We start from the raw sequence: 22,206 nt of genomic DNA on the forward strand, positions 1-22,206 counted from the left end.
AACACCTTTGCTGATATTCGGGAATTGATGCTGTTGGAGGATTTTAAAAGCAACCTCCCAGATGGAATTGTAGTTCATTTAAATGAACAGAAAGTGGTGACATTGGCCCAAGCAGCAGTGTTGGCAGATGAGTACGCTTTGACACACAAGACTGTCTTTGCTGCGCCTCGTTTTGAAGGCCGGACAATTACATCATCAGTGCCTCGTTCAGGTCGCTTTTCCTCTGACAACCCTAAGCTTTTCCATGAAATCCGTGAATGTTTTTACTGTCACCAAAAGGGTGACAAAAGAATTTGGCTAGTTCCATTTTTGAGAATGTTGAGGTAGAAGACAATGCACAGAGTATTCCTTCTGCAATGCCGACAGTCTTTACTCCAGGAAAAACTAAGGCAGGTGAAAGCAAAATCGCACCCCAATTACATGACATTATTTTGTCTGTCACCCCTGAGAAGGTGATTGAATGTCAAAAAGGAGACACCAGTCTTCGCAGGTGTTTTGCTTCGGTAAATTCCATTGAAGAAGCTGAAACTAGAGACTGCCTACTTTATGGAAGCAGGAGTTTTGATGCGTAAATGGGCAGCTCATGACACCGTTAATGACTGGAGTCAAGTGTGTCAAGTGTTTGTTCCTACACCATTCCGACAGCAGGTGCTGTCCCTCGCCCATGACCAGACGTGGTCCGGACATTTGGGGATCACAAAGACTTATAACCGCGTCCTTCGTCATTTTTTCTGGCCAGGTTTGAAGTCGGACGTGGTCCAATTTTTGTAAAATATGTCACGTATGTCAACTCACTGGGAAAGTGAATCAAACAGTTCCTCGAGCGCCACTCTGCCCGATTCCTGTGGTGGGGGAACCGTTTGAACGAGTGATAATTGATTGTGTAGGTCCATTGCCGAAAACCAGGTCAGGTAACCACTTCTTACTAACAATAATGTGCAGTGCTACTCGATACCCAGAGGCTATTCCTCTCCGTACTATAACGGCTAAGACTGTGGTGAAGTTCTTCTCTACGTTTGGACTCCCTAAAGTAATCCAAACTGATCAGGGATCCAACTTCATGTCAAAACTGTTCTCAAATGTGTTAAAGACATTGTGTATTTTCCATCAGGTCTCCAGTCCGTATCATCCAGAGATTCAAGTGGCTCTCGAACGCTGGCATCAGACGCTAAAGGCAATGCTACGCAAGTATTGCATGGATACCAGTACTGATTGGGATGATGGGATGCCCTTTGTCCTATTTGCTATTAGGGAAACAATACGAGTCCATAGGGTTCAGCCCTGGTGACCTTGTGTTTGGACACACCCCAAGGGGTCCACTGAAAGTTTTTTGAAGGAGCATATCTTATCTCTTACACCCAGTAGCGCCCCTAAAAATGTGTTGGATTATGTCAGTAAGATGCGGGAGAGACTGCACGCCGCATGTGCGTTAGCCCAAAAGTCTCTCTCCTCGTCTCAAACGCATGAAGTTGCATTATGACAAAAAGGCTGTTGGCCGTTCTTTTGCACCAGGGGATCAGGTTTAGTTTTGCTGCCAATCCCTGGCTCATCTCTGTCAGCACGTTTTTCTGGACCATATCTGGTGGAAAAGAAACTCAATGACACCAATTATGTGATAAAGACCCCAGACTGTAGGCGTTCTTCCCATGTGTGTTATGCTAACATGCTGAAAACATATTATGTGCGTGACTCTCCTAACAGCTCCTCAGGTAAGCCGGTCCAGCCCGCAGTCTCCAGTGTGGCTGCGGTGGTGCTGAAGCCTGGCTGTGACCTAGATGAGGATAAGGAGGACGGGTTGGAGTTACGCCATACGTTACAGCAGTGTGAACGCCTATGTAATTCAGAGATGCTGAAGAAGTTACCCTCTCAAATGGAACATTTGGATAACGATTAAACTAAGGATCTTATCCTATTGATAAACTGATTTTTCAGTGTTTCAGGACGTTCCAAGTTGCACGTCCATCTTGGAACATGACGTGGATGTGGTATGTGTAATGCACCTGCTACTTTTCAGCAGCTAGTTAACATTGTGTTTGCAGATGTGCCAAATTGTACTGCTTACCTTGACGATGTGGTGATACATTTGTCTACTTGGTCTGATCATCTCTCCACTTTGAAAAGTGTGTTTCAGCGGTTGGTGGATGCTTCTTTAACCCTCAATTTGACCAAGTGTGAGTTTGGGAAGGCTGCTGTGACTGACTTAGGGAAACAAGTGGGACGAGGTCAAGTGCGCCCAGTAACTGGAAAAGTGGAAGCAATTGCTGCTTTTCCTGCTCCCACGACTCGCCGCCAGTTGCGCAGATTCCTGGGGATGGTAGGGTACTATCGTATAGTCTGTAAGAATTTCTCCATGGTAGTAGCTCCCCTTTCATCTCTGCTTAGTCCCAAGGTACCATTTAAGTGGTCCAAGGACTGTAATTGTGTTTTTGAGTGTGCTAAAACGCTACTTTATAGTGCCCCAGTGCTTGCCGCCCCCAACTTTGACAAACCTTTTAAATTGGAGGTAGATGCTAGTATAGTGGGGGTGGGTGCGGTTCTCTTACAGGAAGATGAAGATGGAGTGGATCGGCCCCTCAGTTTCTTGTGTCAGTCAAGGTACTCCAATTGAACAAGAGACCCTGGCTTTATTGCCTTACAGTTCTTTGAGGTATATGTGGGATCCAGTGCCATGCTGAAACTGGTCTTCATGGACCATAATCCTTTAGTTTTTTTTTGAGGCAAATGTACAATCAGAACTGCCGCCTTATGCGGTGGGCTCTGATTGTACAAGGATATAATGTTCAGATAGCCTATGTGAAGGGCTCAGCGAATGTGGTTGCCGACGCTCTATCATGGGTTTACGAACTGGGGATGCGTTGGTTTTTGTTATTGCAAACTGTATGTTTGCATTTTTTTGTGGTGGGTGTGTTACGTTCCCCAGTTTCTGTGTTGTGGTTTTTTAGGTGTGTGTTTCAGGATGGCTTCCTGAAATCCCCCCCCCCCAAGCAGCTGATTGGTCGACTCCATGGCTAATTGGAGAGCTGACCCCGCCCCCTCGTCAGGACGCAGCTGTCTCCAATTACCAATGCCTTCTGAAGCTATATTAAAATCAGTGAGAGAGATTGCTGCGAGAGGAGGCTGATGGCTGAGGTTTATAGCATATGTTTGTTTCTCAGAAAGAGATTTGGTATGTACTATGTTAGTTGTTGCTGAGGGAGCTGATTGGTTATGTCTGTTGTGTGTCAATAGGATGCAGTGTTTTGATATGTGAAATTGTTTGTAATATTCTGTTTAGTTTGTTACCAGAGGGGAAGGCACCTAGGGAGTGCTTAGGCAAGAGGCCCGCGGGCAAACATATACCCATAATATATTCACTGTCTAGGCACACTAGGTAAGACCTGGGCGGACCACCCCCTGTATTTTGGTTAGCGCAACAGGTGGTGCTAGTTAGGTATGTAGTGGTTAGGCAGGTAAGGTAGGAGAGGGCTTTGATATGTACTTTCTTTGCTTTGGTTCCGTCCAGCCCCTTTTCCCCATATTACAATGTGAAGGAATAAATTCCTTGTAAACAGTACCACTCTCTGCCTTTGTCATCCTTACTCGCACCTACAGTCCCATATGTCTCTCACTTCACGGGGAGTTGAGTTGTAGCAGGGTATTGCGTTCCCTCTTCCTAGAGGCGTGCGTAACACACACAGAGAGAGACACACACAGAGAGAGACACACAGAGCGAGACACACACAGAGCGAGACACACACAGAGAGACACACACAGAGAGAGACACACACAGAGAGAGACACACACAGAGAGAGACACACACAGAGAGAGACACACACAGAGAGAGAGACACACATATAGAAAGAGAGAGAGACACACAGAGAGAGACACACAGAGAGAGAGACACACACAGAGAGAGACACACACAGAGAGAGACACACACAGAGAGAGACACACACAGAGAGAGACACACACAGAGAGAGACACACACACAGAGAGAGACACACACAGAGAGAGACACACACAGAGAGAGAGACACACAGAGAGAGAGACACACAGAGAGAGAGACACACACAGAGAGAGACACACACAGAGAGAGAGACACACACAGAGAGAGAGACACACACAGAGAGAGACACACACACAGAGAGAGACACACACACAGAGAGAGACACACACACAGAGAGACACACACACAGAGAGAGACACACACACAGAGAGAGACACACACACAGAGAGAGACACACACACAGAGAGAGACACACACAGAGAGAGAGACACACACACAGAGAGAAACACACAGAGAGAGACACACACAGAGACACACACACAGAGAGAGACACACACAGAGAGAGACACACACACAGAGAGAGAGACACACACAGAGAGAGACACACACAGAGAGAGACACACACACAGAGAGAGACACACACACACAGAGAGAGACACACAGACACACAGACCCACAGAGAGAGACACACAGACACACAGCGAGAGACACACACACACACAGCGAGAGACACACACACACACACAGCGAGAGACACACACACACACAGCGAAAGACACACACAGGGAAAGACACACACACAGGGAGACACACACATACACACACACAGGGAGAGACACACACACAGAGACACACACACAGAGACACACAGACACACACACAGAGACACACAGACACACACACAGAGAGACACAGACACACACACACACATGGAGAGACACACACACACACACACACACACACACACACACACACACACACACACAGAGACACACACACACACAGACACACACACACAGAGAGACACACACACACACAGAGACACACACACAGAGACACACACACAGGGAGAGACACACAGAGAGGGAGAGACACACACACACAGAGACACACACAGAGACAGAGACACACACAGAGACAGACAGAGAGACACACACACAGAGACACACACACACACACGAGACACACGCACACACAGAGACAGAGAGACACACACAGAGAGACACACACAGAGAGACACACACACACAAAGAGACACACACAGAGATAGAGAGACACACACAGAGACAGAGAGACACACACAGAGACAGAGAGACACACAGAGACAGAGAGAGACGCACTGAGACAGAGACACACACAGACACACACACACTGAGATAGAGACACACACACAGAGACGCACACACAGAGAGAGACACACACACACAGACAGAGAGACACACACACACAGACAGAGAGACACACACATGCAGACAGAGACACACACACGCAGACAGAGACACACACACACAGACAGAGACATACACACACAGACAGACACAAACAGAATGAACATACTCTTCCTCAGGGCAGACTCCTCTTCTGACGGTTTCCTCTCAGGCTTTCGTTTAGGAAGGAGCTTCTTTACACTCTTAGGACTCTTACTGAGGTCCTGGAGACAGAGACAGAGATAGAGAGAGAGAGAAATGAGAGACAGAGAGGTAAGAGAGAGAGAGAGAGAGGTAAGAGAGAGAGAGATGTAAGAGAGAGAGAGAGGTGAAGAGAGAGGGAGGTGAGAGAGAGAGGGAGGTGAGAGAGAGAGAGCTCAGAGAGAGAGGTAAGAGAGAGAGTGGTAAGAGAGAGAGAGAGAGAGGTAGGTGAGAGAGAGATGAGAGAGAGAGAGAGAGAGGTAAGAGAGAGAGAGGTAAGAGAGAGAGGTAAGAGAGAGAGAGATGTAAGAGAGAGAGAGGTGAGAGAGAGAGGGAGGTGAGAGAGAGAGGGAGGTGAGAGAGAGAGGGAGGTGAGAGAGAGAGAGAGGTAAGAGAGAGGTAGGTGAGAGAGAGAGAGAGAGAGAAAGAGTTAAGAGAGGCAAAAGAGAAAGAGAGAGGAGAGAGAGAGAGAGAGAGGTAAGAGAGGGAGAGATGAGAGAAAGAGAGAGGTGAGAGCGAGAGGTAAGAGAGAGAGAGAGAGGTAAGAGAGTGTTGTGAATGTGATGTATAATGACTAAATGATGTATACATTTAAAGTAATGATAGGACTATATCTAACAGAATTCTACCCTGTCTCTGTATAATGATGAAGAATGTTTGTCCATAAGAAAAGAGGGACTGTTCGCACGCAAGGAACTGTGTGGCAGACAACTTGTGACCACTGTGAAACTGATAACAGGGAAGGAGTTCTCCCCACCCAGAGAGGGGAGAAACCATTGGGCTTGTAGTAGATTGTGTAACATGTTGCAGGATGTGATAAGCAATGTATGAGTAGGAGAAGACTTGTAAACTATAGTGTCATTGTCTGAGAGGAGGAGGGACACTTATGACGAAATGGGAGATATATAAACCAATGTACATGAAATGATTGGCAGAGCTCTCGTAAATAAACGTTGCTGACTATCGTAGACTGGCCTCTGTCTGTTTCATTTCAACAAGAATCTTACAAATTCTTGGTAGCAGACCGAGTAGTTGAATTGAAGTTATGAACATTGAGAACATAATTCTCTTAACAGAGAGCGCGAGAGAGAGGTGAGAGAGAGAGAGGAAAGAGAGAGAGAGGTTAGAGAGAGAGAGAGGAAAGAGAGAGAGAGAGGTAAGAGAGAGAGAGAGTAAAGAGAGAGAGAGAGGTTAGAGAGAGAGAGAGAGAGAGAGAGGAGGTAAGAGAGAGAGAGAGGTAAGAGAGAGAGAGAGAAGAGAGAGAGAGAGAGAGTAAGAGAGAGAGAGAGAGAGAGAGAGAGGTAAGAGAGAGAGAGAAGAGAGAGAGAGAGAGAAGTAAGAGAGAGAGAGAGGAGAGAGAGAGAGAGAGGTAAGAGAGAGAGAGAGGAAAGAGAGAGAGAGAGGTAAGAGAGAGAGAGAGAAGAGAGAGAGAGAGGTACGAGAGAGAGAGAAAGTGAGATGGAAATGAACAACACAAATAAACCATGTCACTCAAACTCACCCACACACATAACAGTTTCTATTGACACCATCACACCCATATCCTCCATCCCCACCACACACACTCTCCCTCCCATCACACACACTCTCCCTCCCATCACACACATATCCTCCCTCCCATCACACACATCTCCCTCACACACTCTCCCTCCCCATCACACTCTCCCTCCCCACACACACTCTCCCTCCCCCTCCCATCCCTCCCATCACACACTCTCCCTCCCATCACACACTCTCCCTCCCCCACTCTCCCTCCCACACTCTCCCTCCCATAACAGTTTCTATTGACACCACTCTCCCTCCCATCACCCATCTCCCTATCCTCCCTCCCATCACACACTCCCTCCCTCTCACTCTCTCCCTCCCATCCCACACACACACTCTCCCTACTCTCCCTCCCATCCCCACTCTCCCTCCCCATCACACACACTCTCCCTCCCTCCCACTCTCCCTCACACACACTCTCCCTCTCCCTCCCTCCCATCACACACTCTCCCTTCCATCCCATCACACTCTCCCTCCCATCACACACATATCCTCCCTCCCATCACACACTCTCCCTCCCATCACACACTCTCTCCCTCCCACTCTCCCTCCCCCACACACTCTCCCTCCCCATCACACACACTCTCCCTCCCCATCACACACTCTCCCTCCCATCACACTCTCCCTCCCTCCCATCACACACATATCCTCCCTCCCATCACACACTCTCCCTCCCCCATCCCATCACACACTCTCCCTCCCATCACACACTCTCCCTCCCATCACACACATATCCTCCCACTCTCCCTCCCATCCCCTCCCATCTCCCATCACACACACTCCCTCCCATCACACACTCTCCCTCCCCATCACACACCATCACACACCTCTCCCTCCCCCTCCCCATCACACACACTCTCCCTCCCCTCTCTCCCTCCCATCACACACACTCTCCCTCCCCCCATCACACACACTCTCCCTCCCATCACACACTCTCCCTCCCCATCACACACTCTCCCTCCCATCACACATAACAGTTTCTATTGACACCATCACCTCCCTCCCCATCACACACTCTCCCTCCCATCACACACTCCCTCCCATCACACTCATCCCTCCCCATCACACACTCTCCCTCCCATCACACCATCTGCTACCTGGCCCATCACATACACTCTCCCTTGTTATCATCTGCTACTGTTGGCTCATCTTTAGATATTGTTGTATCTTGTTGTTATAGACCATCTGCTACTGCTCATCTTTGGTTGTATCTTGTTGTTATAGACCATCTGCTACTGTTGGCTCATCTTTAGATATTGTTGTATCTTGTTGTTATAGACCATCTGCTACTGTTGGCTCATCTTTAGATATTGTTGTATCTTGTTGTTATAGACCATCTGCTACTGTTGGCTCATCTTTAGATATTGTTGTATCTTGTTGTTATAGACCATCTGCTACTGTTGGCTCATCTTTAGGTATTGTTGTATCTTGTTGTTATAGACCATCTGCTACTGTTGGCTCTCTGGATTGTATTTTCAGATTATCACAGCATGTCAACTCTGAGTTTGTCCTGATGGGTGATCTGAATCAGGACTGGATAACATCTAGCTCTGATCAACTTAAAATTCGGTGCAATACCTACAATCTCACTCAGATTGTCTACAGTGTAAATAGGTTGAATATCAAATATTCTCTGAAATCCTCTTTGATTGATGTGATCTTAACCAATACTCCTCATCGTTTTAATGCTTCTGGTATTTTTGCAAATAACATCAGTGATCACTGTGCTATTGCCTGTGTGAGAGATGGTAATATTCCTAAGAAATCTCCACGTGTCATTACGAAAAGAAACTGGAAGCGGTTTGATATTCAAGGTTTTCTACATGATGTATCTAACATTGAATGAAATAGAATGGAATTAATCCCTGATGTTGAACTAGCCTTTTCTTACTTCCACAACGCATTCCCCATCACACACACATCCTCCTTGCCCATCACACACACATCCTCCTTGCCCATCACACACACAACCTCCTTCCCCATCACACACACAACCTCCTTCCCCATCACACACACATCCTCCTTGCCCATCACACACACAACCTCCTTGCCCATCATACACACACTCTCCCCTACCTCCTTGTAGCAGAGTGCTGCAGAGGGCCTGAGGGGGGGTGCAGGACGCAGGCAGCTGAGGCTCCAGGGTTTGGGGGTGTTGGGGGGCTCCAGAGGCCCCCACATCATGGTGCTGTGTGGAGCCCCGTGTGATGAGGGGTGGGGCAGGGTGTGGTAGGCTGGGGCCACAGTTATCGCACGGCTCTCTGCATGACGGGATGGAGTCAAAGGGTGGGAGGGCAACTGATGGAGGGAGGGAGGAGAGGAGAGGAGAGGAGAGGAGAGGAGAGGAGAGGGAGAGGGAGAGGAGAGGAGAGGAGAGGAGAGGAGAGGAGAGGAGGAGGAGAGGAGAGGAGAGGAGGAGAGGAGAGGAGAGGAGAGGAGAGGAGAGGAGAGGAGAGGAGAGGAGAGGAGAGGAGAAATGAGGAGAGGAGAGGAGGAGGAAAAGGAGAGGAAAATGAGAGAATGAGAGGAGAGAGAAGTTTTATGAAATTCAAATGTATTTCCCAGAGCTTGGAGATTACACAAATGACCAATTCACCCGAAGTGTGCATGCTTGTGTGTGTGTTACTGACCGTGTGGCAGGGGACCGTGAGGGGTTTGTGGCTGGGGGTGGTGGCTTGTCTGGTCTGACGGGTCAGATGGTCCACCCAGTCCTGCAGGTCCTGCTGACTGTTACACACCACCTGAAGACACTCAAATAGATGGCCTGGAAACAAACACACATTACACACATTATACACTCACACATTATACACACAAATTATACACAAAACACACATTATACACAAAACATATAGCCTCCAACACTCTACTCAGCAAATTGGATGCAGTCTATCACAGTGCCATCCGTTTTGTCACCAAAGCCCCATATACTACCCACCACTGCGACCTGTATGCTCTCGTTGGCTGGCCCTCGCTACATATTCGTCACCAAACCCACTGGCTCCAGGTCATCTATAAGTCTTTGCTAGGTAAAGCTCTGCATTATCTCAGCTCACTGGTCACCATAGCAACACCCACCCGTAGCACGCGCTCCAGCCGGTATATTTCACTGGTCTCCCCCAAAGCCAACACCTCCTTTCCTTCCAGTTCTATGCTGCCAATGACTGGAACAATTTTTTTTTAAATCACTGAAGTTGGAGACTCATATCTCCCTCTAAAACATTAAGCATCAGCTGTCAGAGCAGCTTACCGATCACTGCACCTGTACACAGACCATCTGTAAATTGCCCATCCAACTACCTCATCCCCATATTTGATTTAGTTTTTTCTGCTCTTTTGCACACCAGTATTTCAACTTGCACATCTATCACTCCAGTGTTTAATTGCGATATTGTAATTACTTTGCCCCAACGGCCTATTTATTGCCTTACCTCTCTTATCCTACCTCATTTGTACATGCTGTATATATATATTTCTACTGTATTATGTAACTCTGTGTTGTTGTTTGTGTCGCACTGCTTTGCTTTATCTTGGCCAGGTCACAGTTGTAAATGAGAACTTGCTCTCAACTGGCCTACCTGGTTAAATAAAGGTGAAATAAAAATAACACAAACATCTCACACACACATTATACACAAAACACACATTATACACAAAACACACACACACATTATACACACAACACACATTATACACACATCACACACACACATTATACACACAACACACATTATACACACATCACACACACACATTATACACAAAACACACATCACACACACCACAGTCGTCTTACCAGAAAGCTGAAAGGAGTTTTTGTGGGTCTCACTGTCCTCTAGCGGGGTCACAGTCATACCAGACAGTGGCAGCTTCCCCTGTAGACAAGAAGCCATCATCACCATCTGACTACACACTCAACATGGTGGTCCATCAACACCATCTGACTAAACGTGTTGGTCCATCATCACCATCTGACTACACACTCAACATGGTGGTCCATCAACACCATCTGACTAAACGTGTTGGTCCATCATCACCATCTGACTACACACTCAACATGGTGGTCCATCAACACCATCTGACTCCACATGGTGGTCCATCAACACCATCTGACTCAACATGGTGGTCCATCAACACCATCTGACTAAACATGGTGGTCCATCAACACCATCTGACTCAACATGGTGGTCCATCAACACCATCTGACTAAACGTGTTGGTCCATCAACACCATCTGACTAAACATGGTGGTCCATTAACACCATCTGACTAAACATGTTGGTCCATCAACACCATCTGACTCCACACTCAACATGGTGGTCCATCAACACCATCTGACTAAACATGGTGGTCCATCAACACCATCTGACTCCACACTAAACATGTTGGTCCATCAACACCATCTGACTCCACACTAAACATGTTGGTCCATCAACACCATCTGACTCCACACTAAACATGTTGGTCCATCAACACCATCTGACTCCACACTAAACGTGTTGGTCCATCAACACCACCTGACTCCACACTAAACATGGTGGTCCATCAACACCAGCTGACTCCAAACTAAACATGGTGGTCCATCAACACCACCTGACTCCACACTAAACATGCTGGTCCATCAACACCATCTGACTCCACACTAAACATGGTGGTCCATCAACACCATCTGACTCCACACTAAACATGGTGGTCCATCAACACCAGCTGACTCCAAACTAAACATGTTGGTCCATCAACAGCATCTGACTAAACATGGTGGTCCATCAACACCATCTGACTCCACACTGAACATGGTGGTCCATCAACAGCATCTGACTAAACATGGTGGTCCATCAACACCATCTGACTAAACATGTTGATCCATCAACACCATCTGACTCCACACTAAACATGCTGGTCCATCACACACCATCTGGACACCACACTAAACATGCTGGTCCATCAACACCATCTGACTCCACACTAAACATGCTGGTCCATCAACACCATCTGACTAAACATGCTGGTCCATCAACACCATCTGACTCCACACTAAACATGGTGGTCCATCAACACCATCTGACTAAACATGTTGGTCCATCAACACCATCTGACTCCACACTAAACATGCTGGTCCATCAACACCATCTGACTCCACACTAAACATGGTGGTCCATCAACACCATCTGACTCCACACTAAACATGGTGGTCCATCAACACCATCTGACTAAACATGGTGGTCCATCAACACCATCTGACTCCAAACTAAACATGGTGGTCCATCAACACCATCTGACTCCACACTAAACGTGTTGGTCCATCAACACCATCTGACTAAACATGGTGGTCCATCAACACCATCTGACTAAACATGGTGGTCCATCAACACCATCTGACTAAACATGGTGGTCCATCAACACCATCTGACTAAACATGGTGGTCCATCAACACCATCTGACTAAACATGGTGGTCCATCAACACCATCTGACTCCACACTAAACGTGTTGGTCCATCAACACCATCTGACTCCACACTAAACATGTTGGTCCATCAACACCATCTGACTCCACACTAAACGTGCTGGTCCATCAACACCATCTGACTCCACACTAAACGTGTTGGTCCATCAACACTGGGTCTTAGTCACTAAGGAACACCGTAGCAAAAATGTGTGTTTCTTATTGGACAAGTTCATGTAGTCCCTTCCGTGTTTCAGTCCAATTTCTTCCATTTGGTGCCAAATGAACATGACCCTGGTAGTAGACTAGGGGGTTAGCGGTCAGGGGTCATACCTGGAATATAAAGCCACTCATCCTTGGAGTGGCAGACAGCATGAGGAGGACATGAGGGAAGAGCATGAGGTAATGCTCACACTTCTCCTAGAGAGAGAGAAAGAGAACGAGAGAGAGAGAGAGAGAGAGATAAGACATGAGAGAGAGAGGTAAGAGAAGAGAGAGAGAGGTAAGAGAAGAGAGATAGAGGTAAGAGAAGAGAGAGTGAGAGGTAAGACATGAGAGAGAGAGGTAAGAGGAGATAGAGGTAAGAGAAGAGAGAGAGAGGTAAGAGATGAGAGAGAGAGGTAAGAGGAGATAGAGGTAAGAGAAGAGAGAGAGGTAAGAGAAGAGAGAGGTAAGAGAAGAGAGAGTGAGAGGTAAGACATGAGAGAGAGAGGTAAGAGGAGATAGAGGTAAGAGAAGAGAGAGAGAGAGAGAAGAGATAAGACAGAGAGAGAGAGAGGTAAGAGAAGAGAGAGAGAGGTAAGAGAAGAGACAGAGACAGAGAGGTAAGACATGAGACAGAGACAGAGAGAGAGAGAGAGAGATAGAGGTAACAGAGAGAGAGGGAGGGAGAGAGGTAAGAGAAGAGAGAGAGGTAAGAGAAGAGAGAGAGAGAGAGAGAGAGAGAGAGAGAGAGAGACAGAGACAGAGACAGAGAGACAAAGACAGAGACAGAGAGAGAGACAAAGACAGAGAAAGAGAGAGACAGAGACAGAGACAGAGACAGAGAGAGAGAGAGAGAGGGACAGAGAGACAGACAGAGAGAGAGGGACAGGGAGAGAGGTAAAAGAAGAGAGAGAGAGGTAAGAGAAGAGAAGAGAGAGGTAAGAGAAGAGCGAGAGAGAGAGGGGTAAGAGCAGAGAGAGAAGTAAGAGCAAGAGAGAGAGTAAGAGAGAGAGGTAAGAGAGAGAGGTAAGAGAGAGAGAGAGAGAGAGAGAGAGACAAGGACAGAGAGAGAGGGACAGGAGAGAGAGAAGTAAAAGAAAGAGAGAGAGGTAAAGAGAGAGAGAGAGAGAGGTAAGAGGAGAGAGAGGTAAGATAACAGAGAGAGAGGTAAGAGGAGAGAGAGAGAGAGAGAGAGAGAGAGAGAGAGAGAGAGAGACAAGAGAAGAGAGAGAGAGGTAAGAGAAGAGAGAGAAGTAAGAGAAGAGAGAGAGAGAGAGAGGTAAGAGAGAGAGAGAGAGAGTAAGAGAAGAGAGAGGTAAAAGAAGAGAGAGAGAGGTAAGAGATGAGAGAGAGAGGTAAGAGAGAGAGGTAAGAGAGAGAGAGAGAGTAAGAGAAGAGAGAGAGAGAGAAGAGAAGAGTAAGAGATGAGAGAAAAGTAAGAGAGAGAGAGTAAGATAAGTGAGAGAGGTAAGAGAGAGAGAGAGAAGAGAGAGGTAAGAGAGAGAGAGAGAGAGTAAGAGAGATGAGAGAGAGAGGTAAGAGAGAGAGAGGTAAGAGAGTGAGAGAGTAAGAGGAGAGAGAGAGAGAGAGGAAGAGAGAGAGAGAGAAGTAAGAGAAGAGAGAGAGAGAGAAAGAGTAAGAGAGAGAGAAAGAGAGAGAGAGAGAGAAGTAAGAGAAGAGAGAGAGAGAGGTAAGAGAGAGAGAGAGAGAAGTAAGAGAAGAGAGAGAGAGAGAGTAAGAGAGAGGTAAGAGAAGAGAGAGAGAGAGAGAGAAGAGAGAGGTAAGAGAAGAGAGAGAGAGAGAGGGAAGAGAGAGAAGAGAGAGAGAGAGAGAGAGAGAGAAGAGAGAGGTAAGAGAGAGAGAGAGAGAGAGGAAGAGAGAGGTAAGAGAAGAGAGAGAGAGAGAGGAGAGAGAGAGAGGTAAGAGAAGAGAGAGAGAGGGAAGAGAGAGGTAAGAGAGAGAGAGAGAGAGAGAGAGAGAGAGAGAGAAGAAGAGTAAGAGAGAGAGAGAGAAAGGTAAGAGAGAAGTAAGAGAGAGAGAGAGAGAGAGGGAAGAGAGAGGTAAGAGAAGAGAGAGAGAGGTAAGAGAGAGGGAGAGAGAGTAAGAGAGAGAGGTAAGAGAGAGAGAGAGAGAGAGAGAGAGAGAGAGAGAGAGAGAGAGGTAAGACAGGAGAGAGAGAGAGAGAGAGAGGGAGAGAGAGAGAGAGAGGTAAGAGAGAGAGAGAGAGAGAGAGAAGCCACTGTTAATAGTGTTTTCCTCATCAGTAAATCATCAGTTATTATTCTAATGTTACTGTAAGGTTGTTGTTAGGTTTTCCTCTGACCTCTGCTCCTGGGCTGTTAACCAGAGCCTGACTCATGTAGAGAACAGAGCCCAGTGTTCTGATGTCCTCTCCCTTCCACAGCCTGATGGACTCAGTCACTATCTGCAGCTCCAGCTCCTTCCTCTTCCTCACCTCCTGGCACTGGGCCTGTCGCCACGGAAACACCATCAGCACCACACCATGGGTTGCCATGGGAACAGCATCAGCACCATGACCACAGAAACAATGTAACAATGTGCATCCATAGACACATAATGACTGTGTGTGTACAAGTGATACATACTGATATCATTACAGTATAATATGTTGACTCATGACTCGCACGTCACTGCTAATGAGGTAACCATGGAAACAAGAGGCCATGTTGGAGTGGGTGTGACTCACCGAGAGGCTGTTGAATGTTGTCATACACTTCTGGATGTCTGGCAGGTCGGGGTGACTCTCCTACAGTTATACACACATACACACACACACACACACACACACACACACACACACACACACACACACACACACACACACACACACACACACACCACTATTAGTGAATGACGGCGTCCTCTTACACAGAAGACAACAGTTCTACAGCTACACACACACACACACACACACACACACACACACACACACACACACACACACACACATCATCAGTGATTGAGGTCATTCTATTACGAACACACACCTACACGTGTCACACACACACACACACACAAACACATACATCATCAGTGATTGAGGTCATTCTATTACGAACACACACCTACACGTGTCACACACACAAACACACACACACAAACACATACATCATCCGTGATTGAGGTCATTCTATTACACACACACACCTCCATGTGTCTCTCCAGTTCCTTCGTTAGTGTGGGGTATGTGTCCAGCCTCATGAAGGGTTTACTGAGACCTGTGGTCAGAGTCAGGATACCTGGACTACTGGCTCCTTTCCCCTCCATAAACTCCCCCAGCTCCTCACTGGAGAGAGAGGGAGAGAGGGGGGCAGGAGAGAGAGAGGAGGAGAGGAGAGAGAGAGAGGAGGGAGAGGAGGGAGAGAGGGGGCAGGAGAGAGAGAGGGGGAGAGGAGGGAGAGGATGGGGGCAGGAGAGAGAGGGGGAGAGGAGAGAGAGAGGAGGGAGAGGAGGGAGAGAGGGGGCAGGGGAGAGAGAGGGGGAGAGGAGGGGAAGAGGAGAGGGGAGAGAAGGGGGCAGGAGAGAGAGGGGGAGAGAGGAGAGAGAAGAGGGAGAGGAGGAGAGAGGGGGCAGGAGAGAGAGGGAGAGGAGGGAGAGGGGGAGGAGAGAGAGGGGGAGAGGAGAGAGAGAGGGGGAGAGGGAGAGAGAGGGGGAGAGAGAGAGAGAGAGGGAGGAGGGAGAGGAGAGAGGGGGAGGAGAGAGAGAGGGAGGGGAGAGGAGAGAGAGAGGAGGGGGAGGAGAGAGAGAGGAGGGAGAGAGAGAGAGAGGGAGAGGAGAGAGAGAGAGAGAGGAGAGAGAGAGGGGGAGAGGAGAGAGAGGGGGAGAGGAGAGAGAGGAGGGAGAGGAGGGAGAGAGGGGGGCAGGAGAGAGAGGGGGAGGGGAGAGAGAGAAGAGGGAGAGGAGGGAGAGAAGGGGGCAGGAGAGGGAGAGAGAGGAGGGAGAGAGAGAGAGAGAGGGGGAGAGGAGAGAGAGAAAGAGAGGAGGGGGAGAGGGAGAGAGAGGGAGGGGGCAGGAGAGAGAGGGGGAGAGAGAGAGGGGGGAGGAGGAGAGAGAGAGAGGAGAGAGAGAGGAGGAGAGAGGAGAGAGAGAGGAGGGAGAGGAGAGAGAGAGGAGGGGGAGAGAGGGGGGGAGGAGAGAGAGGGGGGGAGAGGAGAGAGAGAAGAGGGAGAGGAGGGAGAGAGGGGGCAGGAGAGAGAGGGGGAGGGAGGAGGAGGGAGAGAGGGGGCAGGAGAGAGAGAGGGGGGAGAGAGAGAGAGAGAGGGGGGTAGAGGAGAGAGAGGAGGGAGAGGAGAGAGAGGGGGCAGGAGAGAGAGGGGGAGAGGAGAGAGAGAGGAGGGAGAGGAGAGAGAGAGAGGGAGAGGAGAGAGAGAGAGAGGAGGGAGAGGAAGGAGAGAGGGGGCAGGAGAGAGAGGGGGAGAGGAGAGAGAAAGTGGGGAGAGAGAGGAGGGAGAGGAGGGAGAGAGGAGGGGGGCAGGAGAGAGAGTGAGGGGGAGTAGAGAGAGAGGGGGGAGAGGAGAGAGAAAGTGGGGGAGAGGAGAGAGAGAGGGAGGGGGCAGGAGAGAGAGAGGGGAGAGGAGAGAGGGGGGCAGGAGAGAGAGAGGGGGAGAGGAGAGAGAGAGGGGCAGAAGAGAGAGAGGGGGAGAGGAGAGAGAGAGGAGAGAGAGAGGAGGGAGAGGAGGGAGAGGGGGGGCAGGAGAGAGAGAGGGGGAGAGTAGAGAGAGAGGGGGAGAGGAGAGAATGTGGGGAGAGGAGAGAGAGAGAGGGGGCAGGAGAGAGAAAGGGGAGAGGAGAGAGAGAGGGGGAGAGGAGAGAGAGGGGGCAGGAGAGAGAGAGGGAGGGCAGGAGAGAGAGAGGGAGGGCAGGAGAGAGAGAGGGGGGGCAGGAGAGAGAGAGAGAGAGAGGGTAGGGAAAGGAGAGAGAGAGGGTAGGGAGAGGGGGGATAATTGAATTGACAGGTCTAATTATAGACCTAGTTATTGACCTAGTTATAGTTACCTAATTATAGACCTAATTATACACTAGTTGCTTGTGTAACAATACATCCTTGTTGTATAGTAGGGATGCTATGACATCAGGTTCATGCTGCATGGGGTCTAAGTTACCTGTGCTGGGTGAGCACGTTGACTGCAGAGGGGTGGTTGGAGCAGTAACCCACATAGAGAGCCTTCATCTGGGGCATGAGATTCAGGAAGAAGCTCCCTACCTTCTGCTGGCTCTCTGGAAGTCTGCACATGGGAAAACACACACAAGATGTGTGTCTCTGTAGCACAACGATGACAAGCTGACTGAATTAAGGACCACTGTAGTACCACAACCAACCACTAGATATCCCTATATCCTTTATTTACCTCAAAGGGAAACTGCCTTGACATATCCCAAGTAGCAGCAGGACAGATCTGATTGGATTAGACCAGCAGTGACAGGTTCTTTCTCTGATCCCTGTGATGCTGATTGGTGGAAAGGTAGGACTTACTTGGTGCACTCCTCCAGTGATTGGACGAGCATCTGCTGGAAGGTGCTGATCTCCTCCAGGTTCCCCAGGATCAGATACACATCTGTACTGCTCAGTCTGGAGAGAGAGGAGAGGGGAGGGAAGGGGGAGAGGAGGATGAGAGAGGGAGAGAGCAGGAGTTTTGGAATAAAACCAACCAGCGGCCATATGTCGTCATCACTCACAGACACAGACAGACACAGACACAGACACAGACACAGACACAGACACAGACACAGACACAGACAGACAGACAGACAGACAGACAGACAGACAGACAGACAGACAGACAGACAGACAGACAGACAGACAGACAGACAGACAGACAGACAGACAGACAGACAGACAGACAGACAGACAGAGTAAGGTTGGTTGAATACAGCACTACTAGTGGACCTTACTTCTCTGTGCTCTGGAGAGATCGCAGGTAGTTAGTCAGAAGGCTCTGGAGGTCCTTGGAATATTCTGTCTCTGTTTCTAAAATGTTCTGCAGCACCTGGGGGGAGAAAGAGAGAGAAAGAGAGAGAGAGAGAGAGAGAAAGACAGACAGACAGACAGACAGACAGAGAAAGAGAGAAAGAGAGAAAGAGAGAGAAAGAGACAGAGGGAGAGAGTGTGTCTTTGTAACTCTGAACACTTTCACTCCCTCTGACTCCTAACCCCTCACCCTTGTCCTCCCATTGGCCCAGGGCCTCTAAACAGTCTCTCTGACAGGGAGATACTCCAGGACTAGACAGGTCAGAGAGTTACTTCTGGACTAGACAGGTCAGGGAGTTACTCCAGGACTAGACAGGTCAGGGAGTTACTCCAGGACTAAGGTCAGAGAGTTACTACTGGACTAGACAGGTCAGGGAGTTACTCCTGGACTAGACAGGTCAGGGAGTTACTCCAGGACTAGACAGGTCAGGGAGTTACTCCAGGACTAGACAGGTCAGGGAGTTACTCCAGGACTAGACAGGTCAGGGAGTTACTCCAGGACTAGACAGGTCAGGGAGTTACTCCAGGACTAGACAGGTCAGGGAATTACTCCAGGACTAGACAGGTCAGGGAGTTATTCCAGGACTAGACAGGTCAGGGAGTTACTCCAGGACAGGTCAGGAGTTACTCCAGGACTAGACAGGTCAGGGAGTTACTCCAGGACAAGACAGGTCAGGGAGTTACTCCAGGACTAGACAGGTCAGGGAGTTACTCCAGGACTAGACAGGTCAGGGAGTTACTCCAGGACTAAGTTACTCCAGGACTAGACAGGTCAGGGAGTTACTCCAGGACAAGACAGGTCAGGGAGTTACTCCAGGACTAGACAGGTCAGGGAGTTACTACTGGACTAGACAGGTCAGGGAGTTACTCCTGGGCTAGACAGGTCAGGGAGTTACTCCAGGACTAGACAGGTCAGGAGTTACTCCTGGACTAGACAGGTCAGGAGTTACTCCAGGACTAGACAGGTCAGGGAGTTACTCCAGGACTAGACAGGTCAGGGAGTTACTCCAGGACTAGACAGGTCAGGGAGTTACTCCAGGACTAGACAGGTCAGGGAGTTACTCCAGGACTAGACAGGTTTTTGGAGTGAAGAAGGACAGAGGGGGTGTGGGGATAAAGCCATAAGAAATAGAGAGGTGTAGTGTAGGGTGGAAATGGAGAGGTATAGTGTACAGAGGATAAATAGAGAGGTGTTAGTGCACAGAGGAGAAATAGAGAGGTGTAGTGCACAGAGGAGAAATAGAGATGTGTAGTGTACAGAGGAGAAATAGAGAGGTGTAGTGTAGAGAGGAGAAATAGAGAGGTGTAGTGTACAGAGGAGAAATAGAGAGGTGTATTGTACAGAGGAGAAATAGAGAGGTGTAGTGTAAAGAGGGGAACTAGAGAGGTGTATTGTACATAGGAGAAATAGAGAGGTGTAGTGTACAGAGAAATAGAGAGGTGTAGTGTACAGAGGAGAAATAGAGAGGTGTAGTGTACAGAGAAATAGAGAGGTGTAGTGTACAGAGGAGAAATAGAGAGGTGTAGTGTACAGAGGAGAAATAGAGAGGTGTGGTGTACAGAGGATAAATAGAGAGGTGTTAGTGCACAGAGGAGAAATAGAGAGGTGTAGTGCACAGAGGAGAAATAGAGAGGTGTAGTGTACAGAGGAGAAATAGAGAGGTGTAGTGTAGAGAGGAGAAATAGAGAGGTGTATTGTACAGAGGAGAAATAGAGAGGTGTATTGTACAGAGGAGAAATAAAGAGGTGTAGTGTAAAGAGGGGAAATAGAGAGGTGTATTGTACATAGGAGAAATAGAGAGGTGTAGTGTACAGAGAAATAGAGAGGTGTAGTGTACAGAGGAGAAATAGAGAGGTGTAGTGTAGAGAGGAGAAATAGAGAGGTGTATTGTACAGAGGAGAAATAGAGAGGTGTAGTGTAAAGAGGAGAAAAAAGAGAGGTGTAGTGTAGAGAGGAGAAATAGAGAGGTGTAGTGTACAGAGGAGAAATAGAGAGGTGTAGTGGTGTAGTGTACAGAGGAGAAAAAGAGGATACAGAGGATAAAAGAGAGGTGTAGTGTAGTGTACAGAGGAGAAATAGAGAGGTGTAGTGTACAGAGGATAAATAGAGGGGTGTAGTGTACAGAGGAGAAATAGAGAGGTGTAGTGTACAGAGGAGAAATAGAGAGGTGTAGTGTACAGAGGATGAATAGAGAGGTGTAGTGTACAGAGGATGAATAGAGAGGTGTAGTGTACAGAGGAGAAATAGAGAGGTGTAGTGTACAGAGGAGAAATAGAGAGGTGTAGTGTACAGAGGATGAATAGAGGGGTGTAGTGTACAGAGGAGAAATAGAGAGGTGTAGTACAGACAGAGTACAGAGGAGAAATAGAGAGGTGTAGTGTACAGAGGAGAAATAGAGAGGTGTAGTGTACAGAGGAATAGAGAGGTGTAGTGTACAGAGGAGAAATAGAGGTGTAGTGTACAGAGGATGAATAGAGAGGTGTAGTGTACAGAGGATGAATAGAGAGGTGTAGTGTACAGAGGATGAATAGAGAGGTGTAGTGTACAGAGGAGAAATAGAGAGGTGTAGTGTACAGAGGAGAAATAGAGAGGTGTAGTGTACAGAGGATGAATAGAGGGGTGTAGTGTATAGACTCCCTCTCTCTCTAGTATAGTACCGTAATTTCCGGACTATAAGCCGCTACTTTTTTCCCACGCTTTGAACCTCGCGGTTTATACAATGACGCGGCTAATTTATGGATTTTTCCCTCTTTCACAAGATTCATGCCGCCAAAAAACTGAGCACCGTCACATAATGTGACGTAAATCGAGCACGCTCAAACTTCCCATCATTCTGATTACGGTAGTCATTTTGTCACCCTCATCATGGCAAAGACACAGAGAAATGCATATGATGCAGCTTTCAAGTTGAAGGCGATCGATCTGGCTGTTGGAAAAGGAAATAGAGCTGCTGCACGGGAGCTTGGCCTTAATGAGTCGATGATAAGACGTTGGAAACAGCAGCGTGAGGAACTGACTCAGTGCAGAAAGACAACAAAAGCTTTCAGAGGGAAGAAAAGCAGATGGCCCGAACTAGAAAATGAGCTTGAAGACTGGGTCAACACACAGAGAGCAGACGGCCGAGGTGTTTCAACTGTGCAGATCCGACTGAAAGCCAAAACAATCGCCACCGCAATGAAGTTTGAGGATTTTAGAGGTGGACCATCGTGGTGTCTAAGATTTATGAGACGTAAAGGCCTGTCCATCAGGGTACGGACGAGTCTGTGTCAGCAGCTCCCTCCCGACTACGAGGAAAAGGTTTCAAACTCCCCAAATTCACTGATGCAAAGATAGCGGAGCATTCCATCGGCCCGCACGACATCATAAATATGGATGAGGTTCCTCTGACGTTTGACCTGCCTCTCACTCGGACTGTCAACAGGAAAGGCGAATCATCCGTCACGCTGAAAACAACTGGGCATGAAAAAACGCACTTCACCTGTGTTCTGAGAAAAGATTCCCGAGAGGAATTGTTGTGAAAGTCAACCAGAAAGGATGGATGACGGAAGGCCTAATGCATGAATGGTATACGGAGGGTTACGGCAAGAGACCGGGAGGATTCTTTCACAAGAACAAGGCATTGCTCGTGTTG

General features: G+C 48.3%; 1 protein-coding gene across 3 annotated transcripts in view; it reads right to left on the reverse strand.

The window, feature by feature from the left end:
- The window catches only part of LOC112215060 (rho guanine nucleotide exchange factor 7-like), a 51,654-nt gene that overhangs the window by 14,072 nt on the left and 15,376 nt on the right, over window positions 1-22,206 (reverse strand). For all 3 annotated transcript variants that reach the window (XM_042319866.1, XM_042319868.1, XM_042319867.1), the window contains exons 5-15: window positions 18,499-18,593; window positions 18,080-18,175; window positions 17,709-17,831; window positions 15,754-15,892; window positions 15,293-15,352; window positions 14,909-15,055; window positions 12,715-12,801; window positions 10,736-10,814; window positions 9,570-9,703; window positions 9,016-9,237; window positions 5,324-5,417 (exon numbers count right to left, since the gene is read on the reverse strand). In XM_042319866.1, the coding sequence (XP_042175800.1) occupies window positions 5,324-5,417; window positions 9,016-9,237; window positions 9,570-9,703; window positions 10,736-10,814; window positions 12,715-12,801; window positions 14,909-15,055; window positions 15,293-15,352; window positions 15,754-15,892; window positions 17,709-17,831; window positions 18,080-18,175; window positions 18,499-18,593 (1,276 nt within the window). The remainder of the gene's footprint in view (window positions 1-5,323; window positions 5,418-9,015; window positions 9,238-9,569; window positions 9,704-10,735; window positions 10,815-12,714; window positions 12,802-14,908; window positions 15,056-15,292; window positions 15,353-15,753; window positions 15,893-17,708; window positions 17,832-18,079; window positions 18,176-18,498; window positions 18,594-22,206) is intronic.

The sequence above is a fragment of the Oncorhynchus tshawytscha genome, linkage group LG03 (assembly GCF_018296145.1).
Source record: "Oncorhynchus tshawytscha isolate Ot180627B linkage group LG03, Otsh_v2.0, whole genome shotgun sequence".
Classification (NCBI taxonomy): Eukaryota; Metazoa; Chordata; class Actinopteri; order Salmoniformes; family Salmonidae; genus Oncorhynchus; species Oncorhynchus tshawytscha.